Source organism: Nomascus leucogenys, chromosome 22a (assembly GCF_006542625.1).
Source record: "Nomascus leucogenys isolate Asia chromosome 22a, Asia_NLE_v1, whole genome shotgun sequence".
Lineage (NCBI taxonomy): Eukaryota > Metazoa > Chordata > Mammalia > Primates > Hylobatidae > Nomascus > Nomascus leucogenys.
The window spans coordinates 138,850,618-138,877,570 of record NC_044402.1 but is presented as its reverse complement, the minus strand read 5'-3'; the positions used below and the strand labels follow the sequence as shown (position 1 = coordinate 138,877,570).

The following is a 26,953-nucleotide window of genomic DNA, read 5'->3' as shown; positions in this document are numbered from 1 at the left end:
TTAATCATCCTAGTTGATTTATGCTTTTTTAAAAAAAATTCCCTGTCATATCAATGGGATTTCAGGAGGAAGCAATGGTAAACAGCCACATCTAACTGTACAGGAGGCTGGGAAATGAAGCCTTTATTCTGGGAATCCAAGTGTCCAGCTAAAAACTGTGAGTTGTATTATCGCAGATGGAGAGAGTGGATGGTGAATGGAAACTAGCAATCTCTGCCACATAAATCCAGCTAGTTTCGAGGCAAAGAGAGACTGAGACTGCTCATGATAAAAAGCCTTCTTTGCAGGAGAGTAGGAGAGGTGGCAGAGGTTCTGGGACAAGAAATGAAGAAGCAGAACACACAAGGAGTCGCTGACAGATGGATGCATGTCTTTATTTAGTTCATTCATTCCAAGTTCATCCCAAATCTTCACATCTCACCCTCCCACCATCAAAACAGGTCCCATGTAACAACAGGGGGCCAAAAACAACAGGCTTGCCCACAATCTCCATCACCCCCCACCCCACGGAACACTGTGGGGACAATGGCACCTTGCTTGAAAGCCACAGGTTTCAAACACTTTTAGGGGCACAACTCTCTCAAACTGGAAACCACGAGCCACTAAGTAAAACAGGCTGTCAGGGAGTTTCAACCTGGGCAACATTTGGGGTACGTCCCTGGAGCCCCAAGTTCCCTCAGAGGAGGTGAAAACTCCTGCTTCAGAGTCCTTCTTTCTATCCAATCACTTAAAACGTTCCATAGAAAGAAGAAAGAAAAAAGAACTCCCTTGTTCTTGAAATGCGCATACCAAGATTTCACACGACCAAAACTTCCACCTGTTGAAATAAACAGTCCACAAAATTAAGGCATTTGGGGGCAATTAGAGGGAAATAAAGCATTTATTAAAGTTACAATAAGCATATCAAAAATGTTCATTATGCTTTTGAAGGCTCTTAACTAGGCACAAGGGCAGAAACAGTCATGGTCCCGGCCACTGCAGGCAAACACGTGTTGATTACCAAAGCAGGAAGGGAAACAGAGGGCTGGTGGTGAGCATTCTCTTCAGCAGGTCCCCAGGCACCAGGCCCCCTCCAAGTCATGCCTCACATGCCCAACAGCAAAGAGAAGCAGTGGGAGCTGTGCAGACACTGCAGGGCAGGGCAGGGCACTGCCGGCTAAATTACAGCAGCAACTGTACACACGAAACAGCTTCTTCATAAACACCATTCTCAAACTGGATTTATGCACATTCATACACTACCTAGTATATCTAAGAGATCTTGAAATCAAAGCAACATAAAAAAGAGAGATTCGCCTGCATTCCAGGCACTGAGCAATGAGATGTCAAGGCAACAGAAATCCCCCTCCTGCCCCCACTCACTTCTCCATCCCACTGTCTGCCGAGAATTTATAGTATTTATTCCACACATCACTGTGCACTTCAAAATCTGCACATTCCTCTCCATGGAATTCTCCTGGGATGTGAATCCCACCAACGTGCATCATGTACGCCTCTAAACTGTTTCATTCCACACTGAGAGATTCGGGTTTGGAGCGGAAGGAGGGGAGTGAGGCATAAGTGAGAAAGGAGGTCACATGGCCCAAACAGGTATTTCCAGGAGGCCAATCCCAGCAGGCGGGGATCCAGGCCCCTGGAGGCCAGGCCTGCTTGCCGAGTACAGACGGCCAGGTGAGGAGGCAGAAGCTGTAACCCCAGAGCCAGAAGACCCACACTAGTGTCATCATCAACATACAGGGGGGCCACAGGCTCCCAGGACCCAGGTCAAGGGGCAGTCCTCACCGAGAAGGCCACACCAGCTTCCTGTGAGTGTGTTCCATGGATCCAGGGGTGGCCAGAGGCCCATCACCACGGGTGTTTGCAGTTCCTAAAACCGCACGCAGCGATCTCCAAACTCGTTCTTGGCCATGAGCAGTGACAATGCTGCAGTGCTGTCTGCCGTGTACAGGCTGTTCAAGAACCCAAGAATTTCTCACCAATACGTAAACACGCACCACAGCTAGACTGCGGTTCCCTGACTTTGGGAATTCAGAGACCAGCGAACTTAAGAAGAAATTCTGGGGCTGACAAACAGCAACCAACATTTTGTTTTGCAACCAAGAGCATTTCAAAAAGCAAATATATTGCCCTCTACTTTTACCTTCATTACATAAAAGGAAATTTTATCATCCAAATAAGGAAGAAAATAACTTCAGAATAAAAAACAATCCTTTAAGTTGAACAAATGTGACTTCACCAATTATTTACCATGTTGTTCTCATACACCTCACCTGCATAGAGCGCTCTGTCCCCAGTGCTATGCTGTGGGCCACAAGGACTCTGGCCCATCGGGGTCCACAGTCTAGCCGGATCTCCCAGGGTCACAGGTTCATCCAGCCCTGTCACTACCTCAAATGCGTTTCCACTAAGAGGGACAAGTCACCAGGACAGCAGTTTACACGCACATGGAGACTGCTTGCATAACACATTGCTTCCCACGTGACCCCACAAAACCCTGCCGGAAAGGCACAGCAGGAAGCCTTGTCCCTGTCTCAAGTGGAGCCGCCTCTGTGAACAGGGACTTGGCCAAGGCCGCACGGATGGCAGCAAAGCACAGGCCAAGCGTCTCTCTCAGGCAGGCTCTTCCTTGGCTTGGTCCTCTGTCTGCTGTATCCTCCTCTCTTTTCTCTCAAGAACTTCTCATTTGAAGAATCAATTCATTGAAAAAGGAAAAAGAAAACTTACTAAAAACAATTGTTCCTTCTCTTTAAAATTACCTGTTTAACAAGTACATTTTAACGAAATTTTCAAATGTCAAAAGAAAACACCAAAAAAACAAGCATTGTTGCCTTAAACACTTCTCTGGAGCAAGGCAGAATATAAATAAATAAATAAATAAATAAATAAATAAATAAATAGCGCGAGTGATGCAGAGTCACAGAATGTGGGTGATATTGATGGGTTTATCTAAAACTCCTCACCCGGTACTGCAAAGCTGAATTCTCAGAGGTATCAACGTTGTCCCCCACCCCACCACGGCCCAGCCCAGCCCATCTGCTGACAGCAGCCAAGGCCCAGGGCCCAGGACTGTTCCACGGCCAGCAGCTGCCCTGGCAGTGGTGACAGTCAGATGCTTCTGGGGTGCAACCAGGGACAACCTTCAGGCTCCTTCCCCCTGGCCCACTGAGCCCCCCTCCTAGCGAGGACTCCGGGCCAGCCAGGCAGCAGCCTCACTGAGGACCACATTTCCCTGCACCGTGGGACTTGGGCACCCCAGAGCTTAGGAAGGTGATTTCCTAAAGTGCTTAGGTGGAAAGTGCTACTCTTTCCTATTCTGTATCCTGTCCTTGCCAACGGAAGAAAAAGGGAGCTTTAGTGAAGGGAGTGTCACTAAAACCCAGGAAGAATGACCTTAGCTACCCACCCTGTTTTCAGATTCATATTTGGCAGCTACGAAACAAGACACCCAACCTCCAAATTGTTTGGATTCTGAGAAAATTGGCAAAGGCTGGCTTGAACAGAGAGGAAGTTGAACATGTCCTCTGCAGATGAAAAGCTGAGACCCTAGACACCTGCAGGCCAGGACAAGCCACAGGCCAGGCAAGGGCTGTGAGAGGCCCCCTCCTCCAGCTCATTCTCTCCCCAGACACATCATTCCCTGGCCAGGTCTGGGTGAGGCTTCTCTGCAAGGGTCCATTCAGTCCATTCCTCCTAGAGAGACCAAGGCAGTGACCTGGTCCCTCCGAAACAGGCCCTGGGCTGTGCAAAGGAGCATGACGCCCACGCTGCCACATCTGGGTCCTTGCCTCTGTGCAGCCTGAAGGTCACACCAGCGCACTCATGCATGGAACTCCCACAAGGCAGCACTCCCAGGTGCCGCTTCCCAAAAGGTCCAAGAACTGAGCCACCTCCTGCACCGGGAAGGGCTGGGGAGGCCTCGTCCTTAACAGGCCCCTGCAGAAAGTACTCAGTAGAGCAGACGCAGAGCATGTCATGTGTCTACCACATGGCTCACCTCGAAAAAAGCCACCCTCCTCTCCTACACTGAGCCCAAAGGGTGGCAGGAAGAAGAGGCTCAAGGCGGGAGGAGCTACACAGTAAGCCAGTAAAGAGCCAGAGTGCAGAGAGCTAACCAGCCTCCCTGAAGGCCCCTATCAGCCCTACCAGGGTGATGAGCCACTGCCTACGACCTCCAGTGACAAGGCCCAGTCCACTGTGGTGGCTCCAACTTCCATATCATCATTCCTTAACTCCCTATAGCTCCTGCCCCAGCCATACCCCCATTTTTGTCCTAGTCCCACTTTGGTACCACAAAGAACATGTCTACCCCTTCTCCCGGGCTAAAGCCCCTGCAGCACCCGGCCCCGGCTGTCCTGGCCCTCCCCAGCCGCTCACCACCTGCGGTTCCTCTCCTAACTTGGGAAGACCCTCCTGGCATCAGCAGGACCCAATCCCAAGCTCCCCTCGGGAACAGCACACAGCCCACATTTACACAACCATCACAGCTTCTAACAGTGTCACCTCAGCTGAGGAAACACCTCCCGGATTGCATTTTCCCCTCTGAATCACCCGAGGACTGTTCTTCCCTTCGGAACTGCATCTGCACATACACGGGTCAGCTGGGGTGACCCACACAGAGCCCATTTGTGACACGGGGTTGGGGGTATAGAATTCTATCCTCTGGCTGTAGAACGCAATAATGGCCAAACACTACCTGCCTGCTAAGACGCACAGTGATGCTACTAAGTAAATAAAACGATATTCATTGTTCAATTTTTACAAATTAGAATTCTCTTATTACAGAAAATCTAAACATAGACTTGAAATCTGCTCCTTCCTAAATATATCTGAAGTCTAGAATCACCATGGATCCACACAATGGTCATCATGGGCTTCGAATGACGAAATGTGATTCACTGGCAACAGCAGCAACTTGGGAGGGCTCTGAGGCTGCAGCCACCAGCCCACCTGGCTATGCAGCCCTGGGTGAGGGGAAGCCCCACCCACGCAGCCAAAGCTATCAGCAATGATAACCCCGGCCATCTCTCTCCCGGGAAAGACTTCTGACCTCACTGCTATCCCCTTGCGTAGATTCTAGAAGCAGCGACCAAGACAAAAGAGAGCAATCAACCAACCGCCAGATGTTCTGTCCACTAGGCAGCATGCACCTGGAGGCTCAGAACCACCCAGAGGACTCGCCACATTTTTCACTTTCTGGTATGTGTGGGGGATAGAAGACAGCGCCTCGGGCATTTTCCTCGCCTATTAGAACTGGCAGTGAATGCTGTTGGAACGGTCCTTGGTCCCAAGGAAGGCAGTCATTTCCTGGGGAGTTTGGTGTGGGCCTCCTAAAATCAATCACTGGAAGCTCCCTAAGGTGAAGTGGCAGAAAAATCATGACACCTGATGAGAGGCACAGTAGGTATCGGAACAGGTGCCATGCAGCCAGGAAACCACCCTTGAGTGAAGACACTCACTGTGAGACCTCCACCGCAAAGAGAGAATACTGAAGTGGCAAGGAAGGAGCGTGTATGACAAGTGCATGTGTCACCCCAGGAGCAGGGAAAACAAACCAGCAAGTTCATGAACTGCATTTCTGTCCTCTATTTTGCTTACAAAACTCCCTTTTCATTGAGATACTAGAAGGCTTTAATCGAACCATCAAATTGAGAAGTAGAAAAATAACGAGAAGCACAGTTCCAGAAGTGCTAGGAGTCTTCCCTACAGGGAAATGAGTAGGCCTCCAACCTCACCCCTGCATGTACATATTCCATGGCCCGTTACATTAATATGCAACTGAAAATCCAGAACAGAGAACTTCGGAAAAACAATAATAACTTTAGTATGAGCCTCTCAGCTACAATGACCCAAAGACTGTTCAGCGGCCCAGGCACCTGCGGAGCAGTGACAGTCCACGAGGACATCTTCTGCAGCAACAGCCATCAGGAGACCACCAGCAGCACAGCACTCAGGGCTTGGTGTCCACCTCTCTGCAGATCGCCTTCTCCCTCGCTGGAATCAACCGCAGCACTTGAAGTCTACTCATGAAGTAGAAACTTCTTTATGGGGTCTGGCAGAGGCAGCGAAGGAATCAGATGAAGCCGGTATTTGCCAAGAGCTCTTCTCACAGCCACACGGCACAGACACAGCAAGGTTCTGGGAACACCTGGAGGCCGTAGGAAGAAAGAGAGGGATAGAGGAAGGTTCATTCTATCCCAGTTCTAGAGAGAAAAGGCAGCTGGGACTGGCAGCCAGAAGTGCACAAATGCTCACTACCAACTTCAAAATGCTCAGTGAAACACAAAGTGATGGCTTTTCCTGATGGATGAGGAGAGCAGGCCCCAGGGAGGAAGGTCTTATCTGTTCCTTCTGTCGGAGGAAGGAGCGAAACCTTTCCAGCCTTGTTAACCCAGGGCATCTGCTCCCTGGGTCACAACTCGACCATGTTTAATGCACTAGAGAAAGAAATCAGAGTGGACCACTGAAGGCCCCAGCAGGTGCGGGCCGCGGACACCCAGCCTCTGTCAGCCTCTTCCCTTAGTCAATCCCTGAAGCTCCACCAGTGCCTGGGGAACACAGGCCGAGCAGTGCTTGAGGGGCACAGGCTGACGACTTTGCCCCCAATGAAAAGAGCACAGCCAAGTTCTGTCTCGATTAGCGAGGAAGCTGAGGAGTGGAACAGTCCTGAACGCAAGCTGCTTCTTCTATCACTATAGTTCCCAGCTGACCATTCATTAACTATTTGTGGGAAGGCTACACAGGAGCATGCTTTAATGAACTGGTTTAGGGAAATCCAGTAACAAAAACACAATGAATTTAAAGTCCTTTGAGAGGCAGGGAGAAGGAAGAGGTCCTCAACTTGGATGTCTCAAGACCCAGACTGGGAGCGGTGGGAGGGGGTGACATGTGGGCAGGAGGTTCAAGACAACACATGAGGTCAATGTCTGAATCCCAGAGAGCCTCGGATAACAAGACCAAGCTACGGATCAATTCCAATCTCTAGTGCTATTGATGCATTAGTCATTAACAAAATCTTTCTTCATAAATAAGCAGACTAGGAACTTCATTGTTACAAAACTTAGGCTTATCACACAATCCAAAGTAGCGATACTAGAGTGCAATTGAAGAAAGGAGAGTAAGGAACCCTAGAAAGCCCCACTTGCAATTTGTTTTAAGGGCTCATTTAAAAACCAGGCATAAAAGAAGTGACGTCTATAAGAATCTGGGGCCACAGGTCAGAGCAAAAGGATAAAGAGAATATAATTGCAGGCCAGGGCAGTGGCTCGTGCCTGTAATCCCAGCAGTTTGGGAGGCTGAGGCGGGCAGATCACTTGAGCCCAGGAGTTCAACACAAGCCTGGGCAACACAGCAAAACCTCATATCTACAAAAAACACAAAAATTAGCTGGGCATGGTGTGCGCCTACAGTCCCAGCTACTTGGGAGACTGGGGTGGGAGGATCCCATGAGCCCAGGAGGTCATGGCTACAGGGAGCCATGATTGCACCACTGCACTCCAGCCTGGGTGACAGAGCAAGACCCTGTCTCAAAAAAAAAAAAAAAAAAGAGAGAGAGCATAATTCTAGGAGTTCTGACAACACACATGTACTTTTAGAGATTCCCTGGTATCAATTCTTGGTATTCAGGAATTTAAAAAGAGAAGATCAATCTGAACAACCACCTGGAAAACCACAAGTGCTAACTGAAGATTTTGGCCAAGTGCTCAGTTGGAGGTTTTTGTTTTTTGTTTATTGCTACATCTTGATTCATTCAATCAACCCAGCCCACAAGTCAGAGCTGAACTCAAGCCACTTACTTCTGGCCTCTTTAAAGACCTGCAAGGCCTCAGGGTCCACCTTTCTTCTTCCTCTCGACTCTGGGCCCAGCGATTCCCACTTCACTAGATTCAGGTTGGCCCCAAATTCTACCAGCAGGCTCACGAAGGCTGCCTCACAGCCGTGCCGCAGAACAGCATCCATGACGCACCCAGGGGAGCCCCTGTAGAATCCCTGTGTGTTGACAGGACCATTGCAGTTGAAGTCGGGGTTCGCTCCAGCCAGGAGGAGCAGCCGGAAGCACTGGAGGTTGTGGTAGGCTGCGCTGATGTACAAGGGGCAGACCACCAAGGAGGTGAGCCGCCGGGAGAATCGGGGCTGGACATCTGGAGTCAGGTGGTGGTTGACGTCAACATCAGCCCCGTACCTGCAGGGAAGAAAGGGAAAGTCAGACCGTGCAGGGGACTGACCACAGCCCACAGATCCCACAGATCCCACAGCCACCCTGAGCAGAAGGCCTTGATTCAGTGACACCAGGCGCTATAGGAGACTCCACAGATCAGATAGCTTCATTACGTCCAGCAACATAAGGTAGCAGGAAAGAACTTGGAATCCCCGCACATAGAAAAAATCCTAAGGAAGTCCTTCAAACCTTTGAAGGTCCAATAATCCCAAGGCTATTTAAACTATTTCAGAGCAAAGAAAAAGAAGAGAGCCTTACAAATTCATCTGATGAAACTGGCACAATAACCCCAAAACCCGACAAGGGCCAAAGCATAAGAAAAACTACCAGCTAATTTCATTTAGGAGTATCAACTTTTAAATCTTCAATAAAATTTTAGCCGAAGAGAATCCTTAAGTATATTAAGAAAGCAGTATACCATGACCTCATGGGAGTTATCCCAAGAATGCACAGGTAACTCCAATATTAGAAACTCTATTAATATAATCCATTGTAAAATGAGGTTGAGGGGAAAATCCTCTGATTATCTCTGCAGATGCAGAAAAAAAAAAAAAAAAGGTGGGCATATGACAAAACTCAAGAGCTATGCATGTTTAAAAATGCTCAATAAAACAGAAAGTGATGGCTTTTCTTTAACATGATAAAACATACTCCCTCAGGCCAGAAGTCAGCATCTCATTTAACAGGGAAAGGCTAGACGCATTCTGGCCAAAGCTGGAGCAAGACAGACTCCTGCTTTCCAGCCTCCTATTGAACACTGGTGTTAAAGGTACCCTGTGCAATCAGGCAAGAGAAAGAAATTAAATGCATAAAGTTGGAAAATAAGAGGTAAAAATTTCCTATTTTCAGAGGATACAATGTGTCTGAAAAGCCCTAAATAATGTGGAAAAAACAACTAACAAGAAATGAAGAACTTTTTGAAGTAGCAGGTTGTCAAACCAATAGGCTTCATATAAAAAGTAGAAGGGAAAATTCCATTTATGATAGCAAAATAAATTTTACAATGACACATCTAAGCATAAACTTAATAATAAATGTCCAAAATGTGCATAACGAAAATGATAAACTACTACTTAAAGTCAACAAAAGTAGACCTAAGAGAATGGAAAGACATACTACAGTACTGATTAAGACTCAACATCAAGAATATAATTCTCCCAAAATTTATTTTATAAATGAAAATGTCATTACTAGAACTAAATAGTTCTAGTAATGTAATAGTTGATCACAAACATAAATAAATAAAAATAGCATCCCTTGAGCTACATTAGTTGATATATGAAGTTCATCTGTAAGATCAAAGAAGATGAAAAAGCCAAGCAAGAAGGGGGTGGTGGGAGGTATCCACACCATAAGTGAAATTTATTATAAAGGCTAAAAATAAAACTGGGTATTGGTATGTGAACAAAATTGACAGAATGATGGAACTTTACAGAAAATCTCGAAATGGGCCAAATTGCATATGGAAATTTCATATATGATAAAGGCAGCATCTCAAACAACAGAGAGTGTAGATGTTTTACTAAGTGTTTTTTGGGGTAACTGAACATCCATATGGAAAAAGGTAAAAGTATATCCATTCACCAAAGCATATACCAGAATAAATTCCAAACTGACCATAACTTAAAACGTAAAATATGAAACCATGCAAAAACTAGAAAAAACCTCTAAGTAAAATTTGCCTAATTCTGACACAAAATCCACAAATAAAATGTTTTTAACATGAAAATTTTTAAAAGAAAAACTCTTGCATAGCATAAGCATGACAAAACAACATAAGCAAAAGTAAAACAAGCAATGAAAAATTGGGGAAAAATGTTACAAAAGGTTAATACCCTTAACATATAAAGAGCTTCTAAAAGAAAAAGATCAATAGCCCTACAGAAAAATTAGAGAGATGGGGCGGGGCGTGGTGGCTCACGCCTGTAATCCCAGCACTTTAGGAGGCCAAGGCGGGCAGATCATCTGAGGTCAGGAGTTCAAGACCAGCCTGGCCAACATGACGAAACCCCATCTCTACTAAAAATACAAAAATTAGCCGGGTGTGGGTGTGCCTGTCATCCCGGCTACTTGGGAGGCTGAGGCAGGAGAATTGCTTCAACCTGGGAGGCAGAGGTTGCAGTGAGCTGAGATGGTGCTGCACTCCAGCCTGAGCAACAGAGCGAGACTTCATCTCAAAAAAAAAAAAAAAAAAAAATAGAGAGATGGACAGCTACAAATGGCTCTTAGCCACATGAAAAGACGCTCAGCCTCACTCGGAACAGAAATGCAAATTAAAACTATTCTGAGATATCACTTCTCACCTATCAGATTGGGAAAAATCCAAAAATTTATTGACCAGCCTTTTAGGAAACAGGAAATCTCATTCATTGTTTGAGAAATGAAAAGTGAACTTTCCCCCCGTGGAGGGGGCAATCTGTCAATCGCTAGCAAAATTACATATGCATTTACCCTTTGACCCATCAATCACACTGCTCGGGATCTATTTCCAAAATACATCTATGTATGGAAAGATGTATGCACAAGGCAATTCATTACAGCACTATCCATAACAGCTGGAGACAGTAAACCACCCAGGTGTCCACTAACAGGGGACTGGCTGAATGAACTGCAGCTCATCTGCACAACGCCGCCCTGTGCAGCTCTGAAAAGGAGTGAGGGGGTCGCTGTACACTGCTCCGGAACAGCCTCCGAGCACAGGAAGAGGGAGGGAAAGCAGCACAGTGAAAGTGTACAGTCCACTACTGTTTCTATGGGGGAGGAGGCTGCAGTGTGCTTATGGTAAACCATGGAACTTTTTAAATGGTTATCTACTGGGGAGGGAGAGAACAGGATCAAGGAGACAAGGATACAAGCTAGATTTCCAAAATTTTGTACCTTGGCCAAGCGCGGTGGCTCATGCCTGTAATCCTAATGCTTCAGGAGGCCAAGGCAGGCAGATCACTTGAGGCCAGGAGTTCGAGATCAGCCTGGCCAACATGGCAAAACCCAGTCTCTAATAAAAATACAAAAAAAAAAAAAAGTGAGCTGAGCATCATAGCATACACCTGTAGTCCCAGCTACTTGGGAGGCTGAGGCATGAGAATCACTTGAACTCAGGAGGCGGAGGCTGCAGGGAGCCAAGATTGTGCCACTGCACCACAGCCTGGGCAATAGAGCAAGACTGTCTCAAAAAAAAAAAAAAAAAAAAAAATTTATACCTTGTTTTATAATTTGACTTCGGAACCACGTAAATTTTTTATGTTGTAAAACAAAATTAAGTAAAAAGCAATCCTTAAAAACTGAAAGCAGGGGGATGTAGTGGCTCATGTCTGTAATCCCAGCACTTTGGGAGGCCGAAGCAGGCAGATCATTGGAGATCAGGAGTTCGAGACCAGCCTGACCAACGTGGCAAAACCCCATCTCTACTAAAAATACGAAAATTAGCTGAGCGTGGTGGCGGGCACCTGTAATCTCAGCTACTCAGGAGACTGAAGCAGGAGAATGGCTTGAACCCAGGGGACAGAGGTTGCAGTAAGCCGAGATCATGCCACTTCTCTAGCCTGGGCGACAGAGCAAGACTCCATCTCAAAAAAAAAAAAAAATTGAAAGCAAAAAGAAACACATGAACTCAATCAGGTATCCAGCTGGCGCTATGATGCGCTGCCCACTAGGACATCTTTCTTTTCGGGCACACTAAACATCCAGACTCCCATGATCAGCACAGACCATTCCCAGCATTACGTTCACCTGGAAGGCCCTACCTAGGCCAGGACGCACAGCTTGTCAGCAGGGCAGCGTCACACAGCTCTCCACGTGGGCATGCACACAGCCATCAGTGAGATAACCCCTAGGCTGCCCCTCCTAATCCCCAGTGACAGCCAGATAGATGGGAGGAAACAAATCTCACATAGGGCAGGTACAGGAGCCACCTGACTTAGAAGCCTCATTCTCCACCAAAGCCAATCTCTAAATGACTCCATTTACTTTACTTGCCCTTGTCACTGTACTCAGAGATGACCAAATATATGGCTCTCTGTCAGACGTTTAGGGTTCTTCCAGGCCAAGTGCAAACCACCAATCATTTTTACTCTGAACAGGGATCAGTCAATGAGGGGGCCCTGGCTCAGAGTCAGAGTCCTGACAAGGTGAGAAGTCCACCCGGCATGAGAGGTGAGAGCCCAAACAGGTCAGGAGCCATGTATGGGAAGAGGCAGCAAAAGGAGGCTGGCTGGTGCCACACAGGGGACAACACGGACAACACAGGCAGTATGTGGAGGGCAGGGGAACCGGGTTTCTCACTGGTGAAAGGAGAATAATAAATGCAGAAAGGAAGAAAACTAGGATGAACCTTGTGGTGTGAGCCTGGATTAAAGGTAGCCAGGTGAACTCCTGTCAATGTATATAAAGAAATATAAACAGAGATGTGGAATGTACATACAACCTTAGCTTGGTCCAATAGGAGGGCATGAAAACAGTGATACCCCAAAAGCAACAGGCATTCCTAGTGTCCAAATGTAGGTTTCTGCACACCATTCTTCACTAAAAGAAACCAGGACTCCTTGGAGAAATGACTTATTCCAGGACTGAGGCAGTCAAAGTGCAAGATGAGCCGAGAATATCTTGTTGCAGGACAAAGTGAGGAGCTGCTCATAGAATGATTAAGGACATGTCAAAAGGACAGAGATGGCTTGAAGCAGCTTCAGTAGCCAAACTGAGACAATACGAATATCAAAATAAGTAACAATAATAATGAATTATAACTCATTGGATAATATCAGAAACCATGCGTCTACACTAATAAATAAATGACAAATTAAAAATCTGAGATGAACAGGACATATACATTGTTGTAAAGCACCTCTCCTCAAAATACTACTTACGGAGAGAAAACGAATAGCTTTACGGGAGCGAAACATGGCAGGCACCACCTTAATCAAATAACGGAAGTGAGTATCGGCAGTAATGGACACACTGCAATCACATGCAGCCTGACAAGAGGGGAATGCGAACACAACCTCCCTTCCCGATTCCTGCCCAAAACGCATGACATGACTAATCTGAGTCAACATGAGAGTCGGCACCTGTTTTCTTGAGCTTTCGTCAGCCCACACAGTCCCGCAATGTCTCACAAGATTCGTCACCACCAAAGTATTTCATTTGTAATAGGAAAGGGCAATATGTGGGGAGCAGCGATGACGGGACCAGAACACGCAGGGTGCAGGGAGGACAGAACTGCGTCACCTTCCGTGCCGCAATCACAGCGCTTGCCGACAGGTAAGGCCAGCAACCACGCTTTCCGGTTAGAACCGTCTCCTCAGCACCATCCTGAGTGTCCAGAGAAATGTTCCCCTGGAACCAAAACTGCTGCTTTCAGGCAGCACAGGCCTGAGGACGAGCACATGGACCAACACGCTCACATGACAATGAAGCTTCCACTACAAACACAAACATCACCCTCTCTCCAACCAACATGCTCACGTGACAATGAACTTCCACTACAAACACAAACATCACCCACTCTCCAAGACATTCTAGGAGTGACAGGGGAAGCATTCTAAAACACACAGAGCCAACAAGAAATTGATATTTCATTTCATACACCCAACCAATTAAGCAAAGGAAAACTAGATCTCAAGCAGTGAGGGTTTTTTTCTGCTTATTCTTAGGGAAAATCTTCCAAAACGTTTGTAATTTTGGGCAATATGACAATCTGGTATTAGCTGAGCTGTGGGAAAGATAGCCCTTCATCCACTCATAAAAATATACTGGATGAGATCCAGTTAATTTTAATCCTGAATATTTTCCAAATTCCTCTATTGCTTTTAATATCACTGGCAAGGAACCATTGGGAGAACTCAATAAATCAATTTAACTTTTGCACATACAGAAATACCACTCTGTACCTTTTTTCTAAAATATGAGCAATACATATCAAGGGAATTTACAAATAACAAAATGGAGGTGACTTACAGAGGGACAGAAAATTGCAACAGTGAAAGATGAGAGCCCTAAAGGGGAACTGGCACAGGGAAGGCAGAAGCTAAGTTATTTCCAGATAACATCACTGTTCTGTAACTTAACCATATCACTCTACTATCCAAAAGTCAATTATCTTAGAATTTAGAATATAGAAAACTTTTTAATAGAATAATATCTGTTCTTGGTACCACCTTGTAAAAGTAATGTCCTGTGCTCCAGTGAGGGAGTAAGATGTCTTAGTAACGTTTTCGCAAGAAGGGCATCTATGGCCAGGCGCGGTGGCTCACGCCCGTAATCCCAGCACTTTGGGAGGCCGAGGTGGGCGGATCACAAGGTCAGGAGATCAAGACCATCCTGGCTAACATGGTGAAACCCTGTCTCAACTAAATATACAAAAAATTAGCCAAGCATGGTGGCGGGTGCCTGTAGTCCTAGCTACTTGGGAGGCTGAGGCAGGAGAATGGTGTGAACCCTGGAGGCAAAGATTGCAGTGAGCCGAGATAGCGCCACTGCACTCCAGCCTGGACAGGGTGAGACTCCGTCTCGAAAAAAAAAAAAAAAAAGAAGGGCATCTGTATATGTACTTCTCGGGCAGCCTATAGGTAACTCAAAGCAGTTGTGCATCATGAACTGACTGAAATACCCAAAGGGATTTCTGGAACCAACATGGAATTTCACTGATTGATCCTACTCAAAAGCATTTCCAAATTAATAGCTTACATTCTCCAAGGTGCAAAGACATGGGACTGAGGTGGCTTAATCAGGTTAGAAATCCTTAAAAAGAGGGAAAAAGCCCCGCAGCTTTATCATCCTCTAACATAACAACCTTACCACTCTCATTTCTTTATCCTCCCAAAAGCCAATTGTGTAGCTATTTAATTTATAAAACCCTTCAACAGGAAAAACATATTCTCAGTACCTAATTTAAAGACCATATTCTGTGCTGGGTAAAGGGAATCCCAGGTCCCTGCTCATCAGAGCCACCCTGGCTGCAGCCTGTAACAACAGAACCCTTACCTAATCCTTTTCAATACGGAAAAATTTCCCTGAGAACCAGCTACCTAAACTGCACCCTGTCCAAACGCAGAGCAATTTGGTCTCCAGAGTAAGAGAGGGAAAAAAAGCATCTTTGCTGGAAAGAAGCCACTAGAAACATGAAAAATAAAAACAATCTGGTTCAAAAAGAAAAAAAAAAAGGCAACCATTAGTATGATTAAAATAAGACTGTAGGCCAGGCGCTGTGGCTCACGCCTGTAATCGCAGCACTTTGGGAGGCTGAGGCAGGTGGATCACAAGGTCAGAAGATCGAGACCATCCTGGCTGACACGGTGAAACCCCATCTCTACCAAAAATACAAAAATTAGCCGGCCATGGTGGCGGGCACCTGTAGTCCCAGCTACTCAGGAGGCTGAGGAAGGAGAACTGCTTGAACCCAGGAGGCGGAGGTTGCAGTGAGCCAAGATCACACCACTGCACTCCAGCCTGGGCAACACAGCAAAAAAAAATAAAATAAAATAAGACTGTAAACCTAGTATAATGGAAGAGGAAAGCAAAAAAAAAAAACATGTAAGAAGAAAAGATATCAAATGGAAATAGTTACAAAACAGAAAGATAACAGAAACAGACTCTAACATCAGCTATAGCAATAATGTTCACTGTATTAAAAAGCAAAAACTCCTAGACAAATAGTTCTACACAAGCACAAATAGAACTACTGAAACTCCCTAAGATTAAAACTAAATATTACATAATGCCATGTAAATGGGCCTTAAATAAAACTAATAGTACTCTTGTTTTGATAGAGCATAATACGTAAGCAGGAACTTTTATGAGCTCAATTAGCATCAAAATTTTCAAAGCAAAACCTATTCAAAGTACAAGGGGAAAAAATGGCAAAATCACAAATGTGATCAGAGACTAACAGAATTCTTTAAATTTCTGGCAGATCCAATGACAAAAATGTAAAAAAAAAAAAAAAAAAAAAAGAGAGAGAGAGCGCGCTAACCTAACAAAGTATAATATGTAAACAAAACACCCATGGTCATGTACTTGTTTCAAGCATTCACAACAACGTAGTCTGACATTAAAAAATAATAAGAAGCCAGCATTGTGGTGCACACCTGTAGTGTCAGCTACTAAGGAAGCTAAGGCAGGAGGGTCACTTGAGCCCTGGAGTTTGAGGCTGCAGTGAGCTATGATCACACCACAGCACTCAAGCCTGGGCAACAAAGTAAGACCCCATCTCAAAAACTAAACAAAAATAATAATAATAATGATTTTTTTACTTCAAAGAATCCCCAAAATGAAAACTATATGGTCCATATTATCTGAGCATAACACAACAAAAAGCATTATTAAAACCTTATCTTCCGTAACTCTAAGAACAAAGAGGAAATCCACTTCAATTAGAGCTATTTAAATAATAACGAAAAAGCTTAGAGAGGATGGTCAAAACTGTAGTAAAAGGTAAATTAACGTTCCAAGTTTGCATTCTTGAGAAAAAATGAATAAGCAATCAACTCAAAAGGGAAAAAAACTAAAAATTAGAAAAAGATAAAAGTAGATGTAAAGGAACAGGTAAGCCGAAAAACAAAGAGACCTGATAAAGCCAAGAGGCAGCTCTTTACAAAGGCCAGCAAAACAGGCGAGTCATCTAAAGAGCCGAATTCTAAAGACAGAAAAACTGCAAATACAGAGAAGAAAAATAAAGTGGCTGCAGGAGCCAGGCGAGCTCCGCAGTACTGGCCTGATGAGGGCCTTCAGGATGTCGGCCCGGCCCACGCGAGAGGCATGGTAGACGGGGGTGCTGCGATGGTGCCGGCTTCCGTTGGGGTCTGCGCCAGCTTCGAGAAGGATCTGGGTACTCTCTAGGTGCCCGTTCACCACAGCCACATACAGGGCCGTCTGTCCTTTTACGTCCACCAGATCCACCTCGGCCCCCTTCCGGATGAGGAAGTCCACACAGTTCCCATGGCCTGCAGTGGCCGCGATTCGCAACGGTGTGCAGGGGAGCCAGCCACAGCACCAGACAGACTTCTCGTTGATGCGGCTGCAGGAGGAACACAAGGGGGCTCATGAGAGGCAGCTGCAGGACAGGGACGGGCTGCACTGCCCCCCTCACCCTGGCAGCATGGACACAGTCCCCCTCTGGTTAATAACGCCTCCACCTGGGCTCTGCCTTCTAAAATGCTCTCACACCTTTCCCCTGCGGGACCTGGGCATGGCAGGGCAGGCATTACGAGCCACATTCCAGAGACAGGAAACTCAAGACACCTGCAGAATGATCAGCACCAAAACTAAGATCTCTAGTTCTTAGATTTCCTGACTGCCGTCCGAACTGCCTTCCTCTACAAAGGTGGGAAGGGTCTGCCTGGGAGGCAGTGCCGAATAAACAGCGCACTCGCCCGGGTGTCTGGGTAAGAGCCCCTAGGCTGCTCTTCCCCAGTTACCATCTGTGAAGGCTTGACGCTGGGCCTCTCTAGGCCTCAGCATCCTCACGGTGACTATGTAGGCCCCCAACCTCTAACACTGCACAAATGATGGCCTGAAGGAATCACTAAGGTGGCATGGGGGCTACACCCCTGGCCCAGAGCGGCAGAGGAACCTGTCCAGACTCAGCTCTCGGCAGATGTCACAATCGGACTGCAACTACCTGCCCCACCCACCGACCCAGCAAGGCAGCGACTGCAACGGGTTCACAGCGAGCTCCCAGTGTCACTAAGAACAAAGCTCAGGGGCCCAGAGCACCAACCAGGGCCCAGGAACATGCAGCGGAAGCAGCTCCCAAGCCAGCCCTCGGGGCTCCTCCGCCAGCTGCGCCTAGGCTCTGACTGCCCAGGAAAGTCGAGGAGCACTCCAGGAACTCATCACCAAAGAAGTAAATAGCAATGGGAAAATGTAAAGAACCAGAGATGCCCTGAGCCTGAGTAAAAGGAGGAGGAGAAACAGTGCTGGGAAATACAATATGGAAAGACGGGCTGAGACCTCACCGAACTCTATTTCATTCTGTTACATCTGCAAGTTGAATTAAGGTTTTCTTTGGGCTTGAGTCACCCACTTTAAATATCTGTGCGTAATCCATCTGTCTTCCTATGACAGTCCTTTCTGGTATTTTTCTTTTAAATACTGATATCTGTTCTGATGAAATACTGCTAAGACATTAGAAGGAAATGAAGAAATACATTCCTGTACTATTAGAAATCCTTTTCTTGGGAACTATGCAAAGAAAAGTTGTGGCATTAGTCTCGACACGAACACGTAGGCATTGCTGCTACCACCGCACTGGCATTTGGGTCCTGAAGGGAAAGCGGAAACACAACAGCAGCATGGATAGTTCCTGGCTGCCGCTGAGTTTAAGCTCTAGCTGGGACTGCAACCTTAGACTCACAGAACAATCAGAGAACACTCCACAGAGCAGGCAGACTGTGCTCCCCCAGGCGTCCTGAGCAGGGAGAGGGAAGGGCAAGCATCACTTGCTGTGAAGGAAGGGCTGGAGCCATTTTGCGGGGCCAGGCAGAGTTTGGCAAGGCCAGGACAGGGGACCACTGATGAGGGGAACAGAAAGGAGAAGGCTGATGAGGTAAACAGGCCTAAGGCTGAGGCCCAGGTCCCGGGGGCAGATGACTGAGGGCCTGAGAAGCTAGAGGAAAGGGCACTAGGGAAGGTGGTGACGCAGGGTGAATGTACAGAAGCACCTGCAAACAAGAGCCACGAGAAATGCAAGATGGGGCGGGGCCGCCACTGAAGAGGGAAACAGTGGTACCTTCAGGAGTGACATCAGGAGGCTGAGGCCCACAGAAGGCCAGAAGTTGCCAGAAAACACTAAGGTCAATGGCAGAGCAGGACCTGAACTCAGGTCTCCCTGCCCACACTGTCTGGCTGTCTCCTACAACTCTGACCATGCTGCCTCAGTCTCCTTTATCCCCGTCCTCTAAAGCTGGAACACATTCCTCCCAACATCAAGGTCTTCATCTGCACACGGACTGTGGGGCTCAGCTTCATGCAGACCTTCAGGGCCCAAGTACCCGGACCAGCCCCGGGCAGCGCCGCTCACCTCCGGTAGCTCTCCTCTTGCAACAGGCTCCTGAGGGTCTGGAGGTCCCCGACGTAGGCTGCATCATGGAGCCTCGTGTCCTCACAGTGCTCCAGCGGATGATCACAAAATTGCTCCCTCAGCCACTCCTTCAGATTACGACCTGCACTGAAGAGAGGGGCTCCTGTTAGCTCAGGGAGGCCCTGCCAAGACTAACCAAAAGGAGGTGCCATCTGCAGCGAGCCTCCCCTCTCCCAGCCACGGGGCACCTTCAAACGCTCAAGAAATAAATCACAAGCTGGGCATGGTGGCATGCCTATAATCCCAGCTACTCAGGAGGCTGAGGGAGGAGGATCACTTGAGGCCAGGAGTTCAAGACCAGCCTGGGCAACACAGCAAGACCCTGTCTGTAAAAACAAAAGAAATAAATCACAGAAAACAGTAGAAACCTTCCCTTATTAAACTAGCACACTCCTGACACCAATGCTGACAAGAATAATTTTTTAAAAGTTGATGGGGCCCAGGAACTATAAGCCAAACCTACTGAAGAATAAAGAAGCAAGATCCTAAAGAAAATATCAGCAGATTGAATCAATATTGTGTCAAAGAATCCACTGATAAGCCAAACCTGAAGAATACGGATGCAAGATCCTAAAGAAAATATCAGCAGATTGAGCCGGGCGAGGTGGCTCACGCCTGTAATCCCAGAATTTTGAGAGGCCGAGGCGGGCAGATCACGAGGTCAAGAGATCAAAACCATCCTGGCCAACATGGTGAAACCCCATCTCTACTGAAAATACAAAAAATTAGCTGGGCATGGTGCCGTGCACCTGTACTCCCAGCTACTCGGGAGGCTGAGGCAGGAGAATTGCTTGAACCCGGAGGCAGATGTTGCAGTAAGCCAAGATTGTGCCACTGCACTCCAGAGCCTGGCGACAGAGTGAGACTCGGTCTCAAAAAGAAAGAAAGAAAATATCAGCAGATTGAATCAATATTGTATCAAAGAATCTAGCAAATATCTTAGTACTGGCATTTGGGAATATCTTAATACTGGGAAACTATGAAGGAGAACATAGTCATCTCCTTCACTACAAAAAAGACATACGGCAAAATCCAACGGCTGAGCGAATGCTGCTATCTGCTATACAGGTGACTACCTACCACGCTGCCCCGGGCAATGGCCACAGGGAGGCCTGCCTAAGAAACTCCTCAGACAGGTGCACTTGACCATAGAGAAGTCCCACCTCAATAAAAACGAAGGTTAAAAATACATGTACATAAATATAAATCCAGCCCATTTAATGAAGACTATAAAACTCAAAGACAACACAAAAGAACAGAATAAGCAGAAAAAACACCAAGTACTTGGATTAAAACATTCAACATTCAAGGAATTTTAAATAAAGTGCGAACCATTTCTTTGGGGTTTTGTTATCAGATGTCACAAAAAATATTCTAAAGTTTATTTTAAAATATAAGGGAGAAGAACTTTTTTGGTTTTTAGTAAGTGTACAGAGAAAAGACCTACCCTACTGGGTAACAGAACACTCATCAGAATAAAAAAGAAAATCAAACCATCAGCTGCCCAGAAAGATCTCAGTATAAACAACTTAATACAGGCAGCCTTCATTTCACTGCATTTCACCTTATCAAGCTTCACAGGTAGTTGTGTTTTTTTACAAATTGAAGGTTTGTGGCAACCCTGTGCTGAGCAAGTCTTTTGGAGCTATTTGTCCAACAGGATGTATCTATTTTGTGTCTTCTGGGTCACAATCTGGTAATTCTTGCAATATTTCAAACTTTTTCATTATTATTTTATCTGTTATGGTGATGAGTGATTTGTGATGTTACTATTGTAACTGTTTTGGGGTGCCACAAACTGTGCCATATGAGACAATGAACTTAATCCATCAACGTGGTCTGTGTTCTGACTGCTCCACCAACCAGCTGCTCCCACTCTCTCCTCAGGCCTCCCTGTTCCCCAGACACAATATTGAAATTAGGCTAATTAATAACCCTACAATGGCTTCTGAGTGTTCAAGTTAAAGAAACAGTCACACATCTCTCACTTTAAGTTAAAAGCAGGAAATGATTAATTTTAATGAGAAAGGCATGTGGAAAGCTGAGAAAGGTTCAAAGATAGGCCTCCTGTGCCAAACAGCCAAGTTGTGAATGCAAAGGAAAAAGAGCTTGAGGGAAATTAAAAGTCCTGTAAACCACAATTGATAAGACAGCAGAACAATCTTATTGCTGATATAGAGGAAATCTGAGTAGTCTGGAGATACGATCAAACCAGCCACAACATTCCCTTAGGCCAAAGCCTAATCCAGAGCAGGGCCCTAACTCTCTCCAATTCTCTGAAGCCTGAGAGAGCTGAGGAAGGTGCAGAAGCAAAGTGTGAAGGTAGCAGAAGTTGGTTCGCGAGGTTTAAAGCCATCTCCATCACACAAAAGTACAAAGTGAAGCAACAAGTACTGATGTGGATGCTGCAGCAAATTATCCAGAAGACACAGCTAAGATAACTGATGAAGGTGGCTATACTAAACAACAGATTTTCAATGTAGAAGAAACAGCCTTCTATTGGAAAAAAGGATGCCATCTAGGACTTTCATAGCTAGAGAGGAGAAGTCAATGCCTAGCGTCAAAGCTTTAAAGGACAAGCTGACTCTCGTTAGAGGCTAACGCAGCTGGTGACTTTAAGTGGAAGTCAGTGTTCATTCACCATTCCAAAACTCCTGCCTGTGCACTATAAATGGATCAACAAGGCCCAGGTGGCAGCACATCTGTTCACAGCATGGTTAGTGAGTATTTTCAGCCCACTGTTGAGACCTACTGCTCAGAAGATTCCTTTCAAAATAGTACTGCTCGCTGACAATGCACCTAGTCACCCAAGAGCTCTCATGGAGATGTACAAGATTCATGCTGTTTTCATGCCTGCGAATACAGCCATTCCACAGCCAATGGATCAAGGAGTCATTCTGACTTTCACGTGTTATCATCCTTTAATACATTTTGTCAGGCTATTGCTGCCATAGGTAGTGGTTCCTCTGATGGATCTGGGCAAAAATGAACTGAAAGCCTTCTGGAAAGGATTCACCAATCTAGATGTCATTTAGAACATTTGTGATTCATGGGAGGAGGTCAAAATATCAAAAGGAGTTTGAAAGAAGTTGATTCCAACCCTCATGGACGACTTCGAGGGGCTCAAGACTTAAATGGAGGAAGTAACTGCAGATGCGGTGGAAATCACAAGAGAACTAGAATTACAGCCTGAAGATGTGACTGAACTGCTGCAATCTCATGATCAAACTTGAATGGATGAGCAAAGAAAGCAGTTTCTTGAGATGAAATCCACTCCTGGTGAAGATGCTGTGAACACTGTCATAACAACAACAAAGGATTTAGAAGGCCACATACATTTAGTTGATAAAGCAGCAGCAGGGTTAGAGAAGACTGACTCCAATTTTTAAAGAAGCGCTACTGTGGGTAAAATGCCATCAAACAACATCTCATGCTACAGAGAAATCTCATCCAAGGAAGAGCCAGACAATATGGCAAACTTCATTGTCATCTAAGAATTGCCATAGCCCCCGATAAGTCAGGAGCCATCAATACTGGAGCAGGACCCTCCACCAGCAAAGACTGTGACTCACTGAGAGCTCAGATGATGGTTAGCATTTTTCAGCAATAAAGTATTTTTATATTAAAATGTGTACATTTTTAGACATAATGGTATTATTGTACTCGTTTTTTTGTTTTTGAGATGGTCTGTGGCCCAGACTGGAGTGCAGTGGCGTGATCTCAGCTCACTGCAAGATCCGCCTCCTGGGTTCACATCATTCTCCTGCCTCAGCCTCCCGAGTAGCTGGGACTACAGGCGCCCACCACACCCAGCTAATTTTTTGTGTGTGTATTTTTAGTAGAGAAGGGGTTTCACCATGTTAGCCAGGATGATCTCGATCTCCTGACCTCGTGATCTGCCTGCCTCGGCCTCCCAAAGTGCTGGGATTACAGCCATGAGACATGGCACCTGGTCTATTACACTCTTAATAGACCATAGTATCATGTAAACATAACTTATATATGCACTGGGAAACCAAAAATTTCATGTGACTTGGTTTACTGCAGTATTCACTTTATTACAGTGTTCTGGAACTGAACACAAACTATCCCCAAGGTATGCCTGAATGTGATAAACCGGCATCACAATCAGCAAGAATGGAAAAGAGTATTCAACATATGGCATTTGTACTATTAGATACTTATTAGGAAGTAATTGGGTTATTCACCTCACATCATAACCCAAATAAACTCCTGAAGATTTAAGAGTTTTGTAAAAATAGTTACACAATTCATGTGTAAGTAAAGAGCAAAAACTCAGACTGCTTGGATTCCAGTCCCTGCTCTGCCATGCTGTCCTAGTGTGAGACCAGACAGGCAGGTATAAAGCACCTGCTCCCTAAGAGGGCTCTTTCCAGATGCTGATATTGTTTTTTATACTAAAATTAATCTCTTTTGAGTACTACTGTACATGAGACTCAACCACAGGTAAAATGCGGGTGGTGAATAAGTGTCCGGGCTCTGCAGGGTTTGACAGTCCATCGAGTTGCTCATGCTGACCCCACAAGCAGACCCGCCGCAGATCAACACGCCGGCATGAACAGCTCTTTAAGCCACCATCGCAGTCTTCCTTCAGTAACTATCCTCCCCTGTGATTACTCCACAGTTGCGGTTACTATAGGGTGAAAAAGTTCAAAGTCGGAGTGGGAAAGATTCAGGTGTAGGGCAATAAACAACAGGTAAATGACGGCCACAGGACTTTTGCTGAGCCCTCTTCTGGGCCCCCTCTGCTGGCCTCTTGTGCTATCCATTCCTGGCCCTGCTCAGAGTAGACTCAGAATCTTTCCCCAGCTCCAGATTCAAAAGCAACTTCCAAGTTTGTGTTTTGCTGATCAACTACTCCAATGACAACACAACTGCTCCTGGATAGCACTTAAGCTTCAACTGAAAATCTGTTGCCCCTCTACCCGAGGCCGAAACAAAGTGAATAACAAAACAGCAGTGCATGAGGATATAAAAAGGAGCCCTCAGCCGAGTGTGGTGGCTGCCGCCTGTAATCCCAGCACTTTGGGAGGCAGAGGCGGGCAGATCACCTGAGGTCTAGAGTTTGGTATCAGCCTGGCCAATATGGTGAAACCCCATCTCTACTAAAATACAAAAATTAGCCGGGCATGATGGCCAGCACCTGTAATCCCAGCTACTAGGGAGGCTGAGGCCGGAGAATCGCTTGAACCCGGGAGGTGGAGGCTGCAGTGGGCCGAGATCACGCCACTGCACTCCACCCTGGGCAACAAGAGCGAAACTCTGTCTCAAAAAAAAAAGGAGACCTGTGCAGCCGACAAAGCCAGTGTTTATTCCCCAGGACTCCTCTTTATACTGGGAAGTAGCTGTTGGTCCTCTTTTTCCCACGGAACACCTATCATTCCGTCTCTCACTCTCACATGAGATGACATCCTAGACCCTAAGGTCCTGGCCGTCTCTGAAGTCAAAGTCAACGCCAACCAAAGCCCAGGATGGTAGATGCTTTGTCTGGCTTGTTCTTCTGGTCGCTGCAGTATCCTCTGCTGGGTCTAGCCAACAGCAGGTCTTCAATACAAGTCTGTTAAATGACTGGAAGGAGGTGCAGAGGGAGGGATGAATGGAAAAGCCTATCTGCACCGGTCTCCAAGTCAATCTTTTGAGATTTTTAAGAAATGTATTGGTTTATCACTAAGAAGGAGAGGAACCCCTCCAAAGACAAAAATAGGCATGTAAAGAAAGCCCAGAATACAGGAAACTATTGGCGCGAATGGCAAGCTCAGAAATCCGGCAAGAAGGAACTCCCACCACACCACCAGGAAACGGGAACCCGTCCTGACCGCTTCCTTCACATCTGCATGGTAGGGACACTTCAAGGTGGAGACCCGAAGTAGGATAGTTATTTTGGAAGGTGGGTGAGAGCCTTTCTATCTGCCTCCTTTGCTGGTGGGCCAAAGGCCCCTGGACATGTTGTGTCACTGACGAGCTCGCTGGAGACGGCGTCCCCGTTGTCCCTGGTCTGTGTCTGTGGTGGGTGGGAAGGCTGCCCCGCTGTATCACCGGACACGCCGTAGGCGGCAGAATGGTGAAAAAGTGCCTGCCCTCCCTAGGGCTACCCTCTGGCTGGCTTTCCTGATCCGTGCGCTCAGAGCTGGAAGGTGGCCCACGTCCTACTTTTGCGGTTGGGTCATATCAAATCTGTATCGGCTAACGGGAAGGAAGTTACGAACAAGTTCCACTGGAAAGAAAATCTAGCGCGGGGACTGCACTCGAGGCCGAGGAGCAGGCAGCGCGTCCGTGGTGGGGTCGCCCAGCACTGCGAGCCGCGCTGAACCCGACCCCCGGCCTGCGGGGCGCGGCTCCCTGGCTGCCCCGTGGACCCGGCCAGCCCGGGACGAGGACGCAGGGCCTCGGCAGGGACGCCGGAGCCAGCCCTCCGCCATCCCCACACGCCCCACGGCCCAGCGGCCGCGCGCACGTTACCTGCGGAGCCCGGCCCTGCCCGCCCGTCTGGGCTGCCGCCCTCCGCCATGGATGCTTCGGCCTCCGCGGCCGCCCCAGACCCGCGCGCGCCCCTCGAGCAGGAAGCAGAACGGCCTGCGACCACTTCCGGCGCCGAGGGTGAGGGGGCGCGTCGGGGTCGCGGCTTCCGGCGGGCGCGCGCCCGCCTCACTGGTTTCCGGGGCCGCGCAGGGGCCGCGCTCCCACTTCCGGCCTCGCTGCCCAGCTGGGTGCTGGCTGGTCCCTTCGTCCGGCGAGAACTTCGCGAGTAACCGACTCTCGGGATGCCGGCCGCGCTGTGGTTTCCTCACATAAGAAGCCAAGGAGTCGGAAAGCGTGTTGCCTGAGGCAGCAGCCTGGGAATTTCGGTCGGGCGGGCCGTCCCCACCCCCACGGACGGGGCGTGGCTTCTGCCAGATGTGGGCGGGGCCTAGAGGGCCGTGGCGGGCGGGATCCGGGCCTCGGCCGGGCTGGCTTGATCCCCGCGGGTACCCCCACTGGCCACGAGCAGCCCCGGGAGGGTGGATTCGGAGGCGCGGGGACTGGTGAGGGCCCACTGCAGGGCTGAGCGTCGCAGCGTGCTGTGGTTTTAGATGAATGCTCCCCCAAATCCCTTCCATGAAGCCCGCAATCAGCTCCGTAACTGATGACAGCCAGTGGCTGACGCAAAGTTCATTGAATAAATGAATGCATTCGTGAACAAACGAGTAACATTTCTTGCACACTCCCAACTTCAAATATCGCAGCGTCATCCCACCATGAGTATTGGTGTTCGTCCTTCAGCACGGATTCCCTTGGCTCCTCCCATTCTCCCCTGCTGAGTTTAACAGCGGGGCCTCATGCAGGCGGAGGATTTGTACACAGCACAGCAGGAGGCTGATGAGGGAGTCCGGAGACCCCAGCAGTAGTGGGCGTGAGCTGCTGGCCCATCCGTGTGTACAACATTCCGGACTGGAGTAAGGGAAGCCGCAGGCGCAGCCCCGCGAGTGTCCCTGCTGGGGCTGGCCCTGGGTGGCCCAGATGCACCGGGTGGGCCCACTGGGGGCAGACCTGGCAGGCCCTGTGGGGGGTGGAGGCGGGAGCGGGGGTACTTCCTACAGTGGTGTTTGGTCTTGATAACAGCAGAGAGCACCACTGGCATGAGGGACAGGTGACTCCGATGATGA

The 26,953-nt window shown here is 47.5% G+C and overlaps 1 protein-coding gene across 3 annotated transcripts; it reads right to left on the bottom strand.

Annotated features, from left to right (window-relative positions):
• Positions 1 to 349: 349 nt before the first annotated feature.
• ASB1 (ankyrin repeat and SOCS box containing 1) lies at positions 350 to 26,481 on the bottom strand. Of its 3 annotated transcripts, XM_003277485.2 has the most exons (5): positions 25,770 to 25,918; positions 19,230 to 19,371; positions 16,923 to 17,225; positions 7,794 to 8,179; positions 350 to 6,145 (listed from the first exon to the last, which is right to left on the bottom strand). In XM_003277485.2, the coding sequence occupies exons 1-5, from the start codon at positions 25,816 to 25,818 to the stop codon at positions 6,018 to 6,020; spliced, it is 1,008 nt and encodes a 335-aa protein (XP_003277533.1). In that variant the 5' UTR covers positions 25,819 to 25,918; the 3' UTR covers positions 350 to 6,017. The 3 variants fall into 3 exon arrangements, with proteins under 3 accessions (XP_003277533.1, XP_030659054.1, XP_030659055.1); XM_030803194.1 differs by lacking the exon at positions 16,923 to 17,225 and having other exon boundaries at positions 19,230 to 19,376; positions 25,770 to 26,481; XM_030803195.1 differs by lacking the exon at positions 16,923 to 17,225.
• Positions 26,482 to 26,953: the final 472 nt, after the last annotated feature.

What these genes read in the sequence shown, in the direction of transcription:
- ASB1 (XM_030803194.1), bottom strand. Translation starts at nt 26,407, where the DNA reads ATGGAAGGGATTTGGGGGAGCATTCATCTAAAACCACAGCACGCTGCG. An exon ending in CAAGAGGAGAGCTACCGGAG is followed by an intron (nt 8,180 to 19,229) that starts GTGAGCGGCGCT and finishes TCTTCCCTGCAG; the next exon opens with GTACGGGGCTGATGTTGACG. An exon ending in GGTCTTTAAAGAGGCCAGAA is followed by an intron (nt 6,146 to 7,793) that starts GTAAGTGGCTTG and finishes TACGGCCTCCAG; the next exon opens with GTGTTCCCAGAACCTTGCTG.